This window comes from Trichomycterus rosablanca, chromosome 27, assembly GCF_030014385.1.
Source record: "Trichomycterus rosablanca isolate fTriRos1 chromosome 27, fTriRos1.hap1, whole genome shotgun sequence".
Classification (NCBI taxonomy): Eukaryota; Metazoa; Chordata; class Actinopteri; order Siluriformes; family Trichomycteridae; genus Trichomycterus; species Trichomycterus rosablanca.
The window spans coordinates 5,940,906-5,960,913 of record NC_086014.1 but is presented as its reverse complement, the minus strand read 5'-3'; the positions used below and the strand labels follow the sequence as shown (position 1 = coordinate 5,960,913).

Here is a 20,008-nt window from a genome sequence, read left to right as displayed (position 1 = left end):
CTCCAAATTCCCCAGATCTCAATCCAATCGAACATCTGTGGGATGTGCTGGACAAACAAGTCCGATCCATGGAGGCCCCACCTCACAACTTACAGGAGATAAAGGATCTGCTGGTAACATCTTGGTGCCAGATATCACAGCACACCTTCAGGAGTCTAGTGCAGTCCATGCTTTGATGGGTCAGGGCTGTTTTGGCAGGAAAAGGGGGACCAATACAATATTAGGAAGGTGGTTATAATGTTATGCCTGATAGATTTTCATCAGTGTGTGTGTGTGTTGGGAATTACTCTGACATTCCTGGTAAATGAGATCGAGTGTTTATTGCATTTGTACAAAGTGAAATACATCTGTGGTGAGAAAAGGTAGTTTGTCACCCGTGTGTGTGTGTGTGTGTGTGTGTGTGTGTGGACCACCTCATTCCATAAAAACCATTCGCCCCACACACACACACACACACACACACACACAAACACACGACTGACATCACCAGTGTTGACTGGCAGCAAGTCCAAGCATGCACCTAGTTTCTCCTCTCTCCTCTTGAGATCTCATTGTTTCACTCCCCCCCCCCCCCCCCCCCCCCTTTGTACATTCATTTATCATTAGTAAGCACATCATCCCGATCAGGGCGGCAGGTGGTCCAGAGCCCACCCAGAAACACTGGGCACAAAGCGAGCGCTAATACACCCAGGACAAAACGACCGGACTTATTCAAACCTAGGGTCGATTAAGAGCAGCCTGTCCACCCCAGTTCCTAAGTAAGTAGTACACCGACATGGGGAGAACATGCCAACTTTCTTAAAGACTGTCTGTGGGCAGGGTTCGAGCACAGTTATGTGTGACGTATAGTGAAACGGACCTAAAGCTATCGAATCGTATCGAATCCAGCTCTGCCTTACCGGCCGAGGCCGAGCGGCTATAAGAACGACGATTGGCCTGTTGTTCAGATGGGCGGGACTAAGCCGGATATGGGTCTGTCTCTGTCAGAATGGTGAGATTACGACCTCTGCCGGCTGATTAGAGGCGCCTACACGGAGATGAGGAAGGAGTGCTCTTAGGGTGTGTCCCTCCGCACGCGACGCTAGGTGGCGCAACACTCGTCAGTGTGTGGGTGGCAAGATGCATAAGGCCTGCATATGCTGCTCATGTGTCGGAGGGGATGTGGGTCAGCTTCGATCGCCTCGGTCAGGGCAGGGAGCTGGATCTCGAGTACGACGTATCGAATCCAGCTCTGCCTCACCGGCCGAGGCCGAGCGGCTATATGAACGACGATTGGCCTGCTGTTCAGATGGGCTGGACTAAAGGCCGGATGTGGGTCTCTCTCTGTCAGAATGGTGCGGTTACGACCTCTGCCGGCTGATTAGAGGCGCCTACACGGAGATGAGGAAGGAGTGCTCTTAGGGTGTGTCCCTCCGCACGCGACGCTAGGTGGCGCAACACTCGTCAGCATACGGTTTGCTGCTCACGTGTCGGAGGGGGCGTGGGTTAGCTTCGATCTCCTCGGTCAGGGCAGGGATCGGCATAGGCGGAGAGGAGGCGTGATGGACGTTGGGCAATTGGACGCGCTAAAGGAGGAGAATGCATTAAAAAAAAAAGCTATCTTACAGTAAATTCCCATGATGCACGGCTATAAAGTGCTCGAGTTTCCCTCCCCCAACCCTTAATCCCCTTTATTGAATAAAAAAACGTCTACACTACGGAATGAAAAAGAAACGGGCCCTGGGATCATTTTTAATTGGGCAACGTCCACAGGAATGGTGCATTCTCGCCTGATAACCCCTGCTGAACTCATACACATCTGGTTCTGATCTCTCCTTCTTTCTCACACACACACACACACACACACGCACACACGGATTAAAAAGAGCAATAGACGTTAAGCCTTGACCTCGGCGCTCGAGTGTGAATCTCAGTGTATCGGTACTCCATCACTGTTTCTACAGATAGTTCTGATTAAGGAACCGGACCGTCCGGTCTAACGTGCGGTCACTGGACACGAAGCTCCGGCTACTTCTTAAGTCTCTGTAATCAGAACCAAATCTCGGTCCACACGCTTGGGTTACAACATCTGCCCATACGGATTCATTCCCACTCTGCGTAAGCTGAAGGTTTGGGCTTTCGTTCCCAGCCTTGTCAGGAGACCACTGTTCCATTTACTGTGTACTGAGCGCATACAGACACAAAGAATTAAAACATTAAAACCCCCTCTACACTTACTGTCCATTTTATCAGCTCCACTTAGCATATAGGAGCACTTTGTAGTTCTACAATTACTGACTGTAGTCCATCTGTTTCTCTGCATGCTTTGTTAGCCCCTTTCATGCAATCGTGGTGGATGATTCTCAGCACTGCAGTGACACTGACATGGTGGTGGTGTGTTAGTGTGTGTTGTGCTGGATGACTGGATCAGACACAGCCGTGTCCACTCACTGTCCACTGTGTTCACCAGACACTCCTCTCCTGCCTAGTCGGTCCACCTTATAGACATAAAGTCAAGAGACGATCGCTCGTCTATTGCTGCTGTTTGAGTCCTTCATCAGTGGGCACAGGATGCTGCCCACGTGGTACTGTTGGCTGGATATATTTTTTGTTGGTGGACTATTCTCAGTCCAGCAGTGACAGTGAGGTGTCTGATCCACTCACACCAGCACAACACACACTAACACACCACCACCATTCAGTGTCAGTGTCACTTGCTGTGAGGGTAGCACTTTCGCCTCACAGCGAGAAGGTCCTGGGTTCGATCCCCAGGCGGGGCGGTCCGGGTGCTTTCTGTGTGGAGTTTCCTCCCGGTCAGGTTAACTGGAGACACTGAATTAATTGGCCTATAGGTGAATGTGTGTGTGTGTGTGTGTGTGTATGTGTGTCTGCCTTGCAATGGACTGGCGCCCCGTCCAGGGTGTTACTGTGTGCCTTGCGCCCATTGAAAAGCACCACCCACCCCCTGCGACCTAATTGGATAAGCGGGTAAGAAAGTGAGTGAGTGAGTGAGTATTTATCAGACGCCTTATCCAAAGCGACTTACAGTACTGTGACAGTATACAGTTTGAGCGATTGAGGGTTAAGGGTCTTGCTCAAGGGTCCAACAGCAGCAACCTGGTGGGCAGTGGTAGGGCTTGAACCAGCAACCTTTTGATTACTAGTCCAGTACCTTAACCACTAGGCTACGACTGAAAAAGAATTTGATGTATTAAGTTTTTGTTCACGGCAGTGGAAGCTCAGTGGTTAAGGTACTAAGGTTTAGCAATCAGAGAGTTGCAGGTTCAAGCCCCATTTCCGCCAAGTTTCCACTGTTGGGCTCCTGAGCAACTGCTCAAATCATGTTCAGTCATAATGGATAAAAGCGTCTGCTTAATATAAATAAATCTGAATGTTTAACCATGTGTAATGATTTTAGCCGGATCAGATACCTTGTCGATACCTTCAAATGCAGCTCCCTTCAAAGGACATGACTAGTTAGGCAGCTGTCTGGAACTCATGTGTGGGTGGGTGTGTGTGTGGGTGTGTGTGTGTGTGTGTGTGTGGGTGTAAGGATGGAGTCCAGTTACACCGGTTGAATAGTCTCTTTGTGTAAGGTTTGGAGAACTCGGCGTTCTACGCGGCGTGTTGAAGTGTCTAAACTCGTGATAACACACCCCCATGGTGCAGTCCTCACAGTACCTCGCCTCGTCTGATAAAAGCCAGCAGCACCGACTTTAAACCTCCTGACCCTATGGGATCCAGTAGTGCTCTATAGTGGTGTGTGTACTCTTGTACTGGTTCTACATTACCCATTATCCACCTACAAACAACCCCAAATAAGGAAAAGTTGGGACAGTATGGAAAATGCAAATCATATAAAAAGGCAGTGTTCCTTATATTTACTTTGACTTTTATTTCATTGCAGACAGGATGAACCTGAGATATTTCAAGATAATCCAAACAAAGTTGTGACGGGGGGAATTAAGGGCTAGTAATGAGGTGAAAAAACTAAATAATGATGTGATTCCAAACAGGTGATTGTAATCATGGTCTCATCAATGAGTCCTTGATGAGCAAAGATGATCAGAGGATCTCCAGTTTGTCAACAAATGCGTGAGAACATGTACCTCAAAGAGAGATCGGAAGGGATTTTCATATGTCTCCCTCTACAGTGCATAATATCATTAAACAATTCGAGGTATCTGGAGGAATTTTAGTGCGTAAAGACCAGGAGCGCAAGCTTAACCTGAACACCGTGATCTTCCATCCGTCAGACGGCGCTGCATCAAGAACCGCCACTCAACACTAGCTGATATGACCACATGGGCGAGGGATTACTTTGGCAAACCTTTGTCAAGCACTACAATACAGAGTTACATGCACAAATGCAAAAAAGAAGCCTTATGTTAACCATGTCAAGAAGCGGCGTCGACTTCTCTGGGCTCGGAGGCATCTAGGATGGACCATCCAGACTGTCTGTTATCAGGAACAAGTCCAAAAGCCAGGGTCTGTCATGGTATGGGGGTATGTCAGTGCCCTTGGGAAAGGTCATTTACACTTCTGTGATGCAGCATTAATGCAGAAAAGTGCATTGAGATCTTAGAGCAACATGTGCATTACAAATTGGTAAATGCATTAGTGTCCCCACTTTTGTTGGAATGTGTTGCAGGTCTGAAATGCAGGAATGGATGTTTATTAATAAATGAAATAAAGTTGACCAGACAAAACATGAAATTTCTCAGGTTCATCCTGTCTGCAATGAATTAAGTCAAAGTAAATGTAAGGAACACTGCATTTTTATTTTATTTGCATTTTCCATTCTGTCCCAACTTTTTCTGATTTGGGGTTGTATTATCTTACAGAGTGTATTAAATAGATTTCCCCCAAATTGCTCCTAATTTAAATATATGTATTTATGTATTTATTGGGATTTTACCGTCATATTTTACACACTTTGGTTACATTCATGACAGGACAGGTAGTTACTGGTTACAATTTTGTCTCCAATTCACCTCACTTGCACGTCTTTGGACTGTGGGAGGAAACCAGTCCAGAGGAAACCCACACAGACACGGGGAGGACATGCAAACTCCACACAGAAAGAACCAAGACCGCTCCATCTGGGAATCGAACCCAGGACCTTCTTGCTGTGAGATGACAGTGCTACCCACCAAGCGTTAGAAGTCAATGTTGAGCAACAAGGAAGCGATAACCCAGGCAGCCTTTCCTCCCTCGTGCATAACCGATTGTGGCTGTTGGTTGCCGGGTCAGGTCAGTGGCAGCACCGAGACTCAAACCTAAGACTCGTATTAAGAAGCGTATTAGGATGCGTATTGGACTCCACCACTACAGATGTAAAATGTGAGTTGGTAGAGCAAAGGTCTTGGTTTGCAGGTGCACGTGTCACTTCTGATTCAAAGAAAATGGTCTCGTGATTCATGACTGCCTGTCAAACAGGAACAAAGGCTGTGAGAGGAAGCATGCTTAGTGCGATAAGACACCACAATACAGAGCTGCTACCAAGTACCCCTTAACTATCACTGGTACGAAAATAACCACAGGATGAAATCACTCCCTCTATATGTGAGCTCCAATCAAAACTTGACTTCAGTGCAGGGAACTGAAAAAGCCTTTTATATAAACTACAATGTGCAACAAGTAGCAGAACCCGGTGTAGGACACAGAAAATTGGACTCCTGAGCAAAGGAAACAAGTAACACAGTCTAATAAGTATACACTTACCATATAGAAGCAATTTGTAGTTCTACAATTACTGACTGTAGTCCATCTGTTTCTCTGCAGGACCCCACGGGACCACTACAGAGCAGGTATTATTTAGGTGGTGGATCATTCTCAGCACTGCAGTCACACTGACATGGTGGTGGTGTGTTAATGTGTGTTGTGCTGGTATGAGTGGATCAGACACAGCCGTGTCCACTCGTGTCCACTCTATTAGACACTCCGACCTAGTTGGTCCACCTTGTAGATGTAAAGTCAGACACGATCGCTCATCTATTGCTGCTGTTTGAGGTGGTCATCTTCTAATCTAGACCTTCATCAGTCGTCACAGAACGCTGCCCACAGGGCGCTGTTGGCTGGATATATTTTTGGTTGGTGGACTATTCTCAGTCCAGCAGTGACAGTGAGGTCACTCATACCAGCACAACACACACTAACACACCACCACCATGTCAGTGTCACTGCAGTGCTGAGAATGACCCACCACCTAAATAATACCTGCTCTGTAGTGGTCCTGGGAGAGTCCTGACCATTGAAGAACAGCGTGAAAGGAGGCTAACAAAGTATGCAGAGAAACAGATGGACTACAGTCAGTAATTGTAGAACTACAAAGTGCGTCTATATGGTAAGTGGAGCTGATGAAATGGACAGTGTGTGTAGAAACAAGGAGGTGGTTTTAATGTTATGGCTGATCGGTGTATGCCAACAAGTATGAGACTATTTAAAAGGAATAGATGAATCCTATGATGCAACGTACGGCTGGGAAACGACTCTTTTCAAACGAATTATTCAATGGAATCGAACCAGGGAGGGAATCAGTTAACTCTATTTCACTACGGGGTCTGTGTAAACGACTCCATGGATCAGTGCACAAGTGTTTCAGTCATGGTTCAGGCCTTGATAAACAGCTGTATAAACCAATCAGAGCTTCGGAAGTGCATTTCTCTAATGTGTCATTCGGGTGAGCTGGCAATGAAAAACTCTCCCTTTATTAACGAATTACCAGTTTCAGCTTTTAAACGCAAAAGCCGAGAGATTAAATCCTACGTTGGATATGCATTCATATATTCTGGAATCATAAAGGAAAACATTTACAAAAAAAAAAAAAGTGGATTTTATCCCTAATGGAACAACACATGAATATAGATTTGGTCTCAATTTGAAGAAGAGAAGCTCAGGTAAGCAGCGGTTATGATTTTATGCTGCTGTGTGGTTGATGCTGTCGGGATTTTTTTGATGCTCATTTATTGGCCTGCCATTGTACTTTAAGTTTACATCATATCGTACACTTCTCAAAAGCATATCGAGATATGAGTTTTTTAGTCATATCACCCAGCCTTAATGCACCGTTTGGCCCTTAACCCCTAATTGCTTGGACTGTATAGACTCACAATTGTAAGTCGTTTTCGGATACAAGCGTGAATGCTATAAATGTGAAATCCCACTGTGAGTGTGTGTGTGTGTGTGTGTGTGTGTGTGTGTGTGTTTCTCCTCTTGCTCATTTTACGCTGTTGGTTTATGTACCTGGCGGTGACTCATACCTTGTTATTATTGTTCTAAGTGTGAATTATTAGCCATCGGTGACTATCATTTGTAGCTCGACTGCTTGCTTTGTGATCAGTGAGTGTAGCATTCCTGTGCGCTAGCACTTAATCCAGCTATTGTGTTTCAGTGCTGCTTCCTCTGCTCTTCCTGTAGCTGTTACATGTAAATATTTCATTCTGCGCTAAACTAAAACCAAAACAGTCTCCGGGTTACATTACTGGGGCATCGTGATGTTGAGAAATTGAGAAATGTTATTTAAAAAAGAGGAGCCGCTCAGGTGGCGCAGCGGTAAAAAGAAACGTGCTGCAACCAGGGCTGGATTCTGAGAAGCGTCGTATCGAATCCAGCCTTGCTTTACCGGTTCGAAGCTGAGTGGCTATATGAGCAACGATTGGCCGGTTGCTCATGTGAGGGGTGGGACAAAGAACCGGATGTGGGTCTCTCTCTGTCAGAATGCGATTGAGTTCTCTGCCGGCTGATTGGAGGCGCTTGCACAGAGATGGGAGGGGGTGCCCTTAGGGTGTGTCTCTCCGCATGCAACGCTAGGTGGCGCCGAACTCGTCAATGTGTGGGTGGCAAAGATGCATCTGGCTACTGCTCGTGTTTCGGAGGGGATACGGGTTAGCTTCAATCACCTCCGTCAGGGCAGGGTTCGGCATAGACAGAGAGGAAGCACGATGCTAATTGAACAATTGGATGCGCTAAAAGGGGAGAAAAAGGGGTAAAAATTAAAAAAAAAAAAAAAAGCGGGACATTTCACTAGCACACCAACGCCGAGGTTCTGAACTCCTCAGTTCGAAAGTCGGTGTTGCCACCAGGCGGCTGGGCACAATCTAGCTGGCGTAATCGGCAGTGCCGCAGCAGGCACGATTCTGCTAGGGCGGGATGGCCGGACTAAGTGGGTGGGATCTTTCAATACGACAATGGCCACTCTGAGAATGAAGCATCGCTCATACGTAGTGTCTGCAGCTCACAGTACCCTGTGTGGTGCACTTTATACAGGAAGTTACAGCCAAAACAATTTTACTAGGTGCCGTGGTGGCCGGGCACCCATGGTAATGTAAACAATCCCTCAAACAGAGCGAACGTTAATACAAGACTGACACAGTGAAAGTCGGTTCTGACTCATGACACTCCTTTCCACCTTAAATAGTTTCAGTGAAAGTGTGTGAAAAGTCATGCTTCTACTCAGAGGGAAGGCCCGTAACCGTGGTAACAAGCAGACACCGCGCGCTGGGTGGACTCTACGGGCGAGATGTAAATGAGATATCGCTACTCAAGAACGTCCTGAAAGTACAAACCTAATTCATTTTTTCCCGGTAGGGTTTCGGTTTCAGCTTGATCAAGTTTAACGTATATAATGCAGGTCTGCTTAGAGCAGGCATAACATTATGACCACTGACAAGTGAAGTGAATAACACTGATCATCTCTTCATCACAGTACCTGTTAGTAGGTGGGATATATCGGGCAGCAAGTAAACATTTTATCCTCAAAGTTGATGTGTTAGGCCGCTCAGGTGGCGCAGCGGTAAAAAGACATGTCGTATCGAAGTACGTCGTATCGAATCCAGCTCTGCCTCACCGGTTCGAGGCTGAGTGGCTGTATGAGCAACGATTGGCCGGTTGCTCAGTTGGGGGGCGGGACAAAGAGGGTGGGTCTCTCTCTGTCAGAATGCGATTACGACATCTGCCGGCTGATTAGAGGCATCTGCAAAGAGATGAGGAAGAGTGCCCTTAGGGTGTGTGTCTCCGCGTGCAACGCTAGGTGGCGCAACACTCATCAATGGCAAAAAATGCATCCGGCTGCTGCCCATGTTTCGGAGGGGATGTGGGTTAGCTTCGATCTCCTCGGTCAGGGCGAAGTTTGGCATAGACAGAGAGGAAGCACGATGCAAATTGAACAATTGGATGCGCTAAAGGGGGAGAAAAAGGGAAAAAAAAAAAATATATATATATATATATATATATACTGTATATATATGTATGGTAAAAAAAAAAATTAAAAAAAGTTGATGTGTTAGAAGCAGGAAATATCTAGGGCCAAATTGTGATGGCTAGACGACTGGGTCGGAGCATCTCCAAAACTGCAGCTCTTGTGGGGTGTTCCCGGTCTGCAGTGGTCAGTATCTATCAAAAGTGGTCCAAGGAAGGGACAGTGGTAAACCGGCGACAGGGTCATGGACGGCCAAGGCTCATTGATGCACATGGGGAGTGAAGGCTGGCCCGTGTGGTCAAATTGCTGAAGAAGTTAATGCTGGTTCTGATGGAAAGGTTTGTTGCGTATGGGGCTGCATGGCCAAAACCAGTCAGGGTGCCCATGCTGACCCCTGTCCACCGCCGAAAGCGCCAACAATGGGCACGTGAGCATCGGAACTGGACCACGGAGCACTGGAAGGAGGTGGCCTGGTCTGATGAATCACGTTTACTTTGACATCATGTGGATGACCCGGGGAACACATGGCACCAGGATGCACTATGGGAAGAAGGCAAGCCGGCGGAGGCAGTGTGATGCTCTGGGCAACGTTCTGCTGGGAAACCTCGGGTCCTGCCGTCCATGTGGACGTTACTTTGACACGTCCCACCTACCTAAGCATTGTTGCAGACCATGTTATGCCTGGTCGGTGTATATACAGTGTATCACAAAAGTGAGTACACCCCTCACATTTCTGCAGATATTTAAGTATATCTTTTCATGGGACAACACTGACAAAATGACACTTTGACACAATGAAAAGAAGTCTGTGTGCAGCTTATATAACAGTGTAAATTTATTCTTCCCTCAAAATAACTCAATATACAGCCATTAATGTCTAAACCACCAGCAACAAAAGTGAGTACACCCCTTAGTGAAAGTTCCTGAAGTGTCAATATTTTGTGTGGCCACCATTATTTCCCAGAACTGCCTTAACTCTCCTGGGCATGGAGTTTACCAGAGCTTCACAGGTTGCCACTGGAATGCTTTTCCACTCCTCCATGACGACATCACGGAGCTGGCGGATATTCGAGACTTTGCGCTCCTCCACCTTCCGCTTGAGGATGCCCCAAAGATGTTCTATTGGGTTTAGGTCTGGAGACATGCTTGGCCAGTCCATCACCTTTACCCTCAGCCTCTTCAATAAAGCAGTGGTCGTCTTAGAGGTGTGTTTGGGGTCATTATCATGCTGGAACACTGCCCTGCGACCCAGTTTCCGGAGGGAGGGGATCATGCTCTGCTTCAGTATTTCACAGTACATATTGGAGTTCATGTGTCCCTCAATGAAATGTAACTCCCCAACACCTGCTGCACTCATGCAGCCCTAGACCATGGCATTCCCACCACCATGCTTGACTGTAGGCATGACACACTTATCTTTGTACTCCTCACCTGATTGCCGCCACACATGCTTGAGACCATCTGAACCAAACAAATTAATCTTGGTCTCATCAGACCATAGGACATGGTTCCAGTAATCCATGTCCTTTGTTGACATGTCTTCAGCAAACTGTTTGCGGGCTTTCTTGTGTAGAGACTTCAGAAGAGACTTCCTTCTGGGGTGACAGCCATGCAGACCAATTTGATGTAGTGTGCGGCGTATGGTCTGAGCACTGACAGGCTGACCCCCCACCTTTTCAATCTCTGCAGCAAAGCTGACAGCACTCCTGCGCCTATCTTTCAAAGACAGCAGTTGGATGTGACGCTGAGCACGTGCACTCAGCTTCTTTGGACGACCAACGCGAGGTCTGTTCTGAGTGGACACTGCTCTTTTAAAACGCTGGATGATCTTGGCCACTGTGCTGCAGCTCAGTTTCAGGGTGTTGGCAATCTTCTTGTAGCCTTGGCCATCTTCATGTAGTGCAACAATTCGTCTTTTAAGATCCTCAGAGAGTTCTTTGCCATGAAGTGCCATGTTGGAACTTTCAGTGACCAGTATGAGAGAGTGTGAGAGCTGTACTACTAAATTGAACACACCTGCTCCCTATGCACACCTGAGACCTAGTAACACTAACAAATTACATGACATTTTGGAGGGAAAATGACAAGCAGTGCTCAATTTGGACATTTAGGGGTGTAGTCTCTTAGGGGTGTACTCACTTTTGTTGCTGGTGGTTTAGACATTAATGGCTGTATATTGAGCTATTTTGAGGGAAGAATAAATTTATGCTGTTATATAAGCTGCACACAGACTACTTTTCATTGTGTCAAAGTGTCATTTTGTCAGTGTTGTCCCATGAAAAGATATACTTAAATATCTGCAGAAATGTGAGGGGTGTACTCACTTTTGTGATACACTGTACATGTACAGTGAGAGGGTTAAGGGTCTTGCTCAAGGGCCCAACAGTGGCTGCATGGCAGAGTTGGGACCAAGTTAAACCAAGTAAACACCAAACCTGTGTGTTGTGTCTATAAGGCTGTTATTACCTGTATATTAGCTGTGATTTGTTTATAGTAACATCGCTGTTTATATATGTACAGTGTTACCCGAGACTACGCGGGTTGGTATGACTACATAAGCTTCGTACCTGTATATATGACAGGTAGGCGAGTAAGCACGACTCATTCATTACTCATCATGATCAGGGTCATGGTGGCTCCGGTGCCACCGGAAAACACTGACTGTGTACTGACAGAAGTACATCCAAGACATGGTGCCAATCTATTACAGGCAAACACTAAACCACTGACTTGCTTACTCACGCCTGGGGCAATTAAGCCGAACTAATTTACCTGCTGTGTGTTTTAAAAGCTAGAAAAAAAAGCAGTATGGAACCAGCCATACGCCGTACAGATACTGACACCCCCCCCCCCCCATCGTGACAACCCTGCTTTAATAAGTGACATGTTTTCCATTCCAGTTTTCTGGCTATTACTTTCAGTTTGAGATTATAAATGGTGTTTTGGTCATAGTAAGAGCCAGCCTCAGGATTTAGGAGGATATTAACGTCATATCATATCAGGCATAACATTATGACTTATGACCACCTCCTTGTTTCTACACTCACCGTCCATTTTACAATTACTGACTGTAGTCCATCTGTTTCTCTACATACCTTTTTCACCTGCTTTCACCCTGTTCTTCAATGCTCAGGACCCCCACAGGACCACTACAGAGCAGGTATTATTTGGGTGGTGGATCATTCTCAGCACTGCAGTGACACTGACATGGTGGTGGTGTGTTAGTGTGTGTTGTGCTGGTATGAGTGGATCAGACACAGCAGCGCTGCTGGAGTTTTTAACCCCCCCTGACTCAGACTCAAACGAAATGCAGTCAATTAGGTCTCGGTGTGTGTAACATAATAAAATATAAATAACAATAACTATGTTAAGTATAAAATAAAACTTAAGACTGGAAGAAATAACTAACAAAGTATTTTAAATATTTACATTTGCAAGTATTGCACAAGAACTACAGAAGCTTTATGTGAATCTAAAGTGCATGATTTTCTGCTGCTAAAGTATTGCAGCAGAAAACGGGAGCACCAGATCACAGGTGTTTAAAGTGATTAACCACTCAGTGTCCCTGCTGGACTGAGAATAGTCCACCAACCAAAAATATCCAGCCAACAGCGCACCGTGGGCAGCGTCCTGTGACCACCGATGGAGGTCTAGAAGACGACCGACTCAAACAGCAGCAACAGATGAGCGATCGTCTCTGACTTTACATCTACAAGGTGGACCGACTAGGTAGTATTTAAAAACTCTAACACACTAACACACCACCACCATGTCATGTCAGTGTCACTGCAGTGCTGAGAATGCACCACCTAAATAATACCTGCTCTGTAGTGGTCCTGTGGGGGTCCTGACCATTGAAGAACAGCGTGAAAGAGGCTAACAAAGCATGCAGAGAAATAGATGGACTACAGTCAGTAATTGTAGAACTACAAAGTGCTCCTATATGGTAAGTGGAGCTGATAAAATGGACAGTGAGTGTAGAAACAAGGAGGTGGTTTTAATGTTATGGCTGATCAGTGTATGTATATATGACAAATCAAGGCACTCTATTGTGTTCTATTCTATTCTACACACACACACACTATTTTAAACAGTAAGCTTTAAGTGTTCTAATACTATTAACCATATAAAGCAGTTTTATCAAACTTTTATAACTTTTATGGTCTGTGTGTGCAGCGTTCGCTTTCACAGTGGGAGTAGGTTGCGTTGGGTTTTACAGTGCACACAGGTTACGCACAAGTCAGGAAAAAAAAGCGGCTCTTTTCGCCAGTTTCCACCGACGTTGTGTAAGCTTGCGTGACTTAAAAATATGTTAATTCGAGGAGGAGGGGGGAAAAGAGGGGAAAAGACAAAAAAGCCGTGTTCTCATAAGGGGGAGTGTAAAAAAAAGCCTATCGGATTACAATAACATCCTCGGAGCCCGACCACCCCCTCCCTCCTGCGAGCATTGCGTGAGAGCGCACATTATGAGTAATGCGCCGGCTCCGTCCCAAATACAGCTCGTACACTAGCGCACTAACCAGCCCGCCTACAGAGTACACGAGTACGAGTCATCAGGTTCGTCCGGGCGCATTCAGCAGTCGGACTCTTAACACAGAGCGCGCTCGGAACCACACACACACACACACACACACACATCACATGCATACTACCATACTAAGTAGTGCGCTCAAACGTACTGTGTAAACACTCTGTAGCGCACTGCGCTCTCGTACTAAGTAGTACGCTAGTACTCAGTAGGTTTGGGTGTTACCCAACAACGCTGTTGTACAGCACAGACTGAAGTACAGCGCAGAAACCCGGATGTTAAGGTGGACCAAGGGAGTAAAGACAACTGGTGCTTGTTTTATATTACAATGCAAAATATTTGTAATAACTGAATTATTAAACAAACCAAATAAATAAATACAACGAAAATATTTGGTAAATAAGAAAATAAGCAAACAAAGAACAAGTTTGACTACACTGAAGAGTCTAAACTGCTTTTACATTATAATTGGTAATTAGAAAGTACCTGAACAATTAGGTTTTGAACCATTTTGGTCATTATTTCCTTGCCGTTAAATAAACTACTGCACATTATGGCAATAATAATAATGTAACTGCACCTTTAGGCTCCTTCCTTTTTAGTTTTTAGTTCTTATTTTTTATATTATTATATTTTATTTTATTTATATATTTTTTATTTTATTTTATATCTTACTTGTATTTACATTTGTCTTAATTTATTGATTCTTTCATTTACCTCATTGTAATGTCATTGTGTGATGTTTTTTGTAATAATTGTTATTGCTGCTGCGACACCACAATTTCCCTTCGGGGATAAATAAAGTACTCAATCAATCAATCAATCAATCAATCAATCAATAAAAACAGTCGACCCCTGACTTAGGAATTTAATTGCTTCCAAAGCGCTGTTCTTAAGTCAAAATGTTCGTTAGTTAAACCTATTTTCCCATAAGAAATAATGTAAATAGAATTAATCCGTGCCAGACCTCCCAAACCACCCCCCCCTTACCCTTCTAATGTCTTAAATGCTCTTTTTTGTTATAAATACAAGTATATTTTCCCTTAAATCTTACATTTTAGAATAGACATTACTGTAATAAACAATAATAAACAACAATACACAGTAGTACTGCACATAAAAAACACACATCACATTTCATACACCATAATACACCATCACATACACCATAATATATTTCATTCAATGTTATTAAATGTATCTACCAGAAACAACAATAACTCTCATATTTCTCTATTATTTCCTTCTTTATTTCAGTAGTATTTTGTAGGTGTAATTGCATGAAAGAAAGAATACTTTACTGAGCCGAATTCCTTCTTCTCTCTTACTCACTGTCCCCGCTATCTGATACACCATGACACCTACTGGCAGGAGTAATTATACAACAACAAAAGCTCTGTGCACTTCCTCTGCACCTTATTTGGGGACATTTTAATACTGAAAACACCGGAAAAACACCATCCGCTGTCCGAATGTTCACTCACTGTATATATACTGGTGCTGGTCATAAAATTAGAATATCATGAAAAAGTCGATTTATTTCAGTAATTCCATTCAAAAAGTGAAACTTGTTTATTATATTCATTCATTACACACAGACTGATTGTTTCAAATGTTTATTTCTTTTAATGTTGATGATTATAACTGAGAACTAATTAAAACCCCAAATTCAGTATCTCAGAAAATTAGAATATTGTGACAAGGTACAATATTGAAGATACCTGGTGCCACACTCTAATCAGCTAATTAACTCAAAACACCTGCAAAGGCCTTTAAATGGTCTCTCAGTCTAGTTCTGTAGGCTACACAATCATGGGGAAGACTGCTGACTTGACAGTTGTACAAAAGACGACCATTGACACCTTGCACAAGGAGGGCAAGACACAAAAGGTCATTGCTAAAGAGGCTGGCTGTTCACAGAGCTCTGTGTCCAAGCAGATTAATAGAGAGGCGAAGGGAAGGAAAAGATGTGGTAGAAAAAAGTGTACAAGCAATAGGGATAACCGCACCCTGGAGAGGATTGTGAAACAAAACCCATTCAAAAATGTGGGGGAGATTCACAAAGAGTGGACTGCAGCTGGAGTCAGTGCTTCGAGAACCACCACGCACAGACGTATGCAAGACATGGGTTTCAGCTGTCGCATTCCTTGTGACATTACGAGATTTTTTTACTTCTAAAACTAAAGCAATTAATTTTTCACCCACGGGAGACATATTGAATTATTCTCACTGACCACGCTCACACGCACGTTTAATGTTATTTAGTTCCGTTTGACAAAAAAAACCCTTCAAAATAGAGCTAACAGCGAAGATGACCGGTTACAAAAGCAGCGACCGCTGTTATAGGACGTGTTTGTGTTCAATACTCTGTTCACAGTGTCGATACAAGTGATTCAGGAGTCGACTCATTTTAAGCACAGCGTAAGTTTCTTTTCTCAGTCATCTCTCCGTGTTTACTGTTATGATGAATGATGCGGTTGTAAATAAACACCAACTACTACAGAACATTTTGTGTGATTCGCTTACATTATAAAGCTCAGGCTTAATTATACTGGTTTTTACCACAGAGCGGGAGCCGACTCAGAGTCGTTTACGATTTACCGAGGTGAACCACGAATGTATGTGCTGATAGAATCGGCTCAGATGGGATCGGACTGTATTATCCTTTTAAAGTAAATATTTCAATCAGCAGAATCGCATCGCATGTATGATGTGCACAACGTTAATTACGTGCGTTTATTAATGAACGTTAACGTTAGCTTGTCAGAAGCTTTCTCAATGATGTCTGTTCCACTGCACTATTTTACACTAAAAACTACACTATTCCATAATGATCCAGATTGCATCATTCTAAATAGGTATCGGTATCAGTATCGGCGAGTGCAAAAATACATGTACTTGTACTCGTACTCGGTTGGGAAAAAATGGTATCGATGCATCCCTAGTCTTAAGTAATATTCTAATTTTCTGAGATAGTGAATTTGGGGTTTTCATTAGTTCTCAGTTATAATCATCAACATTAAAAGAAATAAACATTTGAAATATATCAGTCTGTGTGTAATGAATGAATATAATATACAAGTTTCACTTTTTGAATGGAATTACTGAAATAAATCAACTTTTTCATGATATTCTAATTTTATGACCAGCACCAGTATATATATATATATAGAGAGAGAGAGAGAGAGAGATGCTCGGAGTCAACTTGTCACGTGTTTTGCGAATTTCGGTTCGTAATCCAAAATTTGTTCGTACGTTAAGTTGAAAAAGATTGTTCGTAACCCGAAATGTTCGTAAGGTAAACCGTTCGTAACTCAGGGGTCGACTGTACAAATTAAACAAATAAATAAATCAACCTGTACTGTAATGGACGTGTGTGGAGTAAGACGTACCAAAAAACAAAGTGAGGAGGATGGTTAGAGAGGCACACTTCTTTAAACATCACATAGTTAAAGGACTTAACCATTATCCACAGACTACCTCCCCTACCTTGTGCCACAGCACTGATTTTAGGAACTGAGTTCACCCTGTGAATAAAAAAGACACAGTGATGTCACTGGTCCATACATAAACACATACAAACCCAACCTACCCTGTGAGAGAGGGTAAAATGACACTCAGCAGTGAATGTAGTAAATGTAAACAAAGCATGGATTGCTGATCTTCAGGAATATTCACATAACAGACTATAGAGTGTACACAGTGTGGTGCGAAAACAAAACTAAACTAAAAAAAAAACATCCAGTGAGCAGAAGTTATATATACAAGGGTTCTTCAAAAAGTCAAAATGTTCCCGCACTTTTTTAGCTCCGTTTAGTAAGAATGTCAAAAACAAATCACATCACTTTTCTACATACATAGTCACCTTCCTTTAATGCAATCAGCAATAAAGGTTTTTGGTTTTGCAGCGCTGCTTTCACATCATCATCACATGAAAATATTCCTCCCCTTAAAGCTTCTTTGAGCAGTTTAAAACTCTGGGAATCAGATGGTCCTGAATCCGGACAGTAAGCTCTCTCAGTCTCTCAGACACGACCAATTACTTGATCCCTCATATATGGTGAATCTAAAAAAAATCTAATCTGGAATACACCTTTAATGCAATTCCAGTCTATCAATACACACTCACACACTCAGCAATTACAGTACGAGTGTCCTAGGGAAAACCCAAACACTTGAAGTAAAGATCAGACCTGGGGCTGTGTGATACCCCAGTTACCAGCTGCACCACTGTGCAGAACCCATGATCATAGACATTAAATGACTAGACCATTAATTTACCGCATGTAACCCAGTAAACCGATTTTTTCTGTGACCTCCTGGATAAAAAAAATTCATAAGTGGGAGAATTATAATCATAATTGTTATTATTTGCACTGTTTATATTAATATTTTGTTATTATTTTTATTCTTTTATTTCTGTAACTGAGCTTTGGCAATACGAATGTCCTATTTTGTCATGCCAATAAAGCTTCTTTTGAGTTTGAGTTGAGAATACCTAATTGTTCCAAGTTTTCTCCATTTGGAGGTAACGGCTCTTACTGTGGTTCACTGTAGTACTCGAGCACATTCTGCTACTCGTTCCGACCTTTCTATTTGGATTCTATTCGGAACACATTTATGCTAATCAGGATTGGCAGTTTCCAAGCCTGGGTATGTTTAGTCTAATGAAAACAAACTAAATCGGGTTAATTGATTAGGGCAGGACCAGATGAATATTCTAAGATCTAATCACTTACATTATTTAATGCATACTGCTCTGATATAGAGTTACATATGGTGACTTTAATGAATGCAAACTTGCATAGGAAATAACAGTTTATTAAGATATTATTATTCCAATATCAAAGAGGCATATAATCAACCCTAACATTAGCTACATTACACAATGTTTATGGTTCTGCCACGGTATGGCAGTAATTTCAGTATTGAGATATTAAAATATTGTGATACTGATATCACTAGATCATATCATCCAGCACTCAAGTACATTCCATTATACGTATATAGCTCTACTAATGCAAAAGTTATATACTGCGTGTTTAATGAACGCACCACATATTCACAAATGCTTATATACTAAGTGCATAGTGGTATTATAATCACGGTACTGAATGATCATATCGTTCAGCCCTTAATGCATTTGGTTCTATTATAAAGGTTACATGTTATGACTTTAGTGCGCGAGCGCGAGCGCGCACACACACACGCACAGGCGCGCGCGCGCACACATACACGCTCGAGCAGAATGTAACACGAACGATACGATATAAGTTTATAACCGATAAAAATGTGCAGTTAGTACACACTCACATTTTCTGAACGGGCTTCTTCCGTTTCTTGCTGGCGTAAGTACCGCCACCACCTCCACCTCCACCTCCACCTCCACCTCCACCGCCGCCGCCGCCGCTCGATATGTTTGTGTTCATCTTCACTCACAGCGACTTATTCTGAAAACACCTCACAGATATCAAAGTTCCGCCTTAAACTCCGCTCACACCCAAAGTTTAGTCCAGTCCGAGCGCCCGTACATCCACAACCGAGCCGAACACCGAACCGACACTTCACCCTAAACTCGAGCCCAACTTTTCCGTCCTCAGCGAGTCCGGGCAATGGCGTGGTTACAGCTCATTCTCCTCCTCTCTCTCTCTCTCTCTCTCTCTCGCGCTGTCCGTGTACTTTCGCAAGCTGTCATTTTCTAAACCCCGCCCCCAGATTTCAGCAAATCAGCACCGTTACCAAACTCAGCCCCGGCCAATCAGAGACAATACTGAGAGAGAGAGCCACATTTCAACCAATCAGCAGCGAGTTTACCGTCTCAAAAAAAGAGAAGCAGGTAACTCTGCTCTTAATCTGATTGGCTAAACGAGATTTTGTAACACAAGCTCTTAAAGTAAAACGGAATTATTGTAGCCTTGATCAAAATATATAAATAAATAATAATAGTAATAATAATAATACTATTAACAATAGTAATACTGCTACTAACTGTATTTCTACTACTACTACTACTACTACTAACATTACTAATAATTATTATATCAAAAATAATAACACCTTATTACACTATAATAATAATAATACTATTAACAATAGTAATTCTGCTACTAACTGTACTTCTACTACTACTAACACTACTAATAATAATTATATCAATAATAATAACACCTTATTACACTATAATAATAATAATACTATTAACAATAGTAATACTGTTATTAACTGTACTTTTACTACTGATAACACTAACTACTATTAACACTACTAATAATAATAATTATAGCAATAATAATAACACCTTA

General features: G+C 43.2%; 1 protein-coding gene across 1 annotated transcript in view; it reads right to left on the bottom strand.

Annotated features, from left to right (window-relative positions):
• ahr2 (aryl hydrocarbon receptor 2) overlaps positions 1-19,401 on the bottom strand; it is a 106,474-nt gene extending 87,073 nt beyond the window's left edge. The window contains exons 1-2 of the mRNA XM_062989299.1: positions 19,386-19,401; positions 19,020-19,089 (exon numbers count right to left, since the gene is read on the bottom strand). Coding sequence (XP_062845369.1) covers positions 19,020-19,089; positions 19,386-19,401 — 86 coding nt within the window. The remainder of the gene's footprint in view (positions 1-19,019; positions 19,090-19,385) is intronic.
• Between the last annotated feature and the right edge of the window lie 607 nt (positions 19,402-20,008).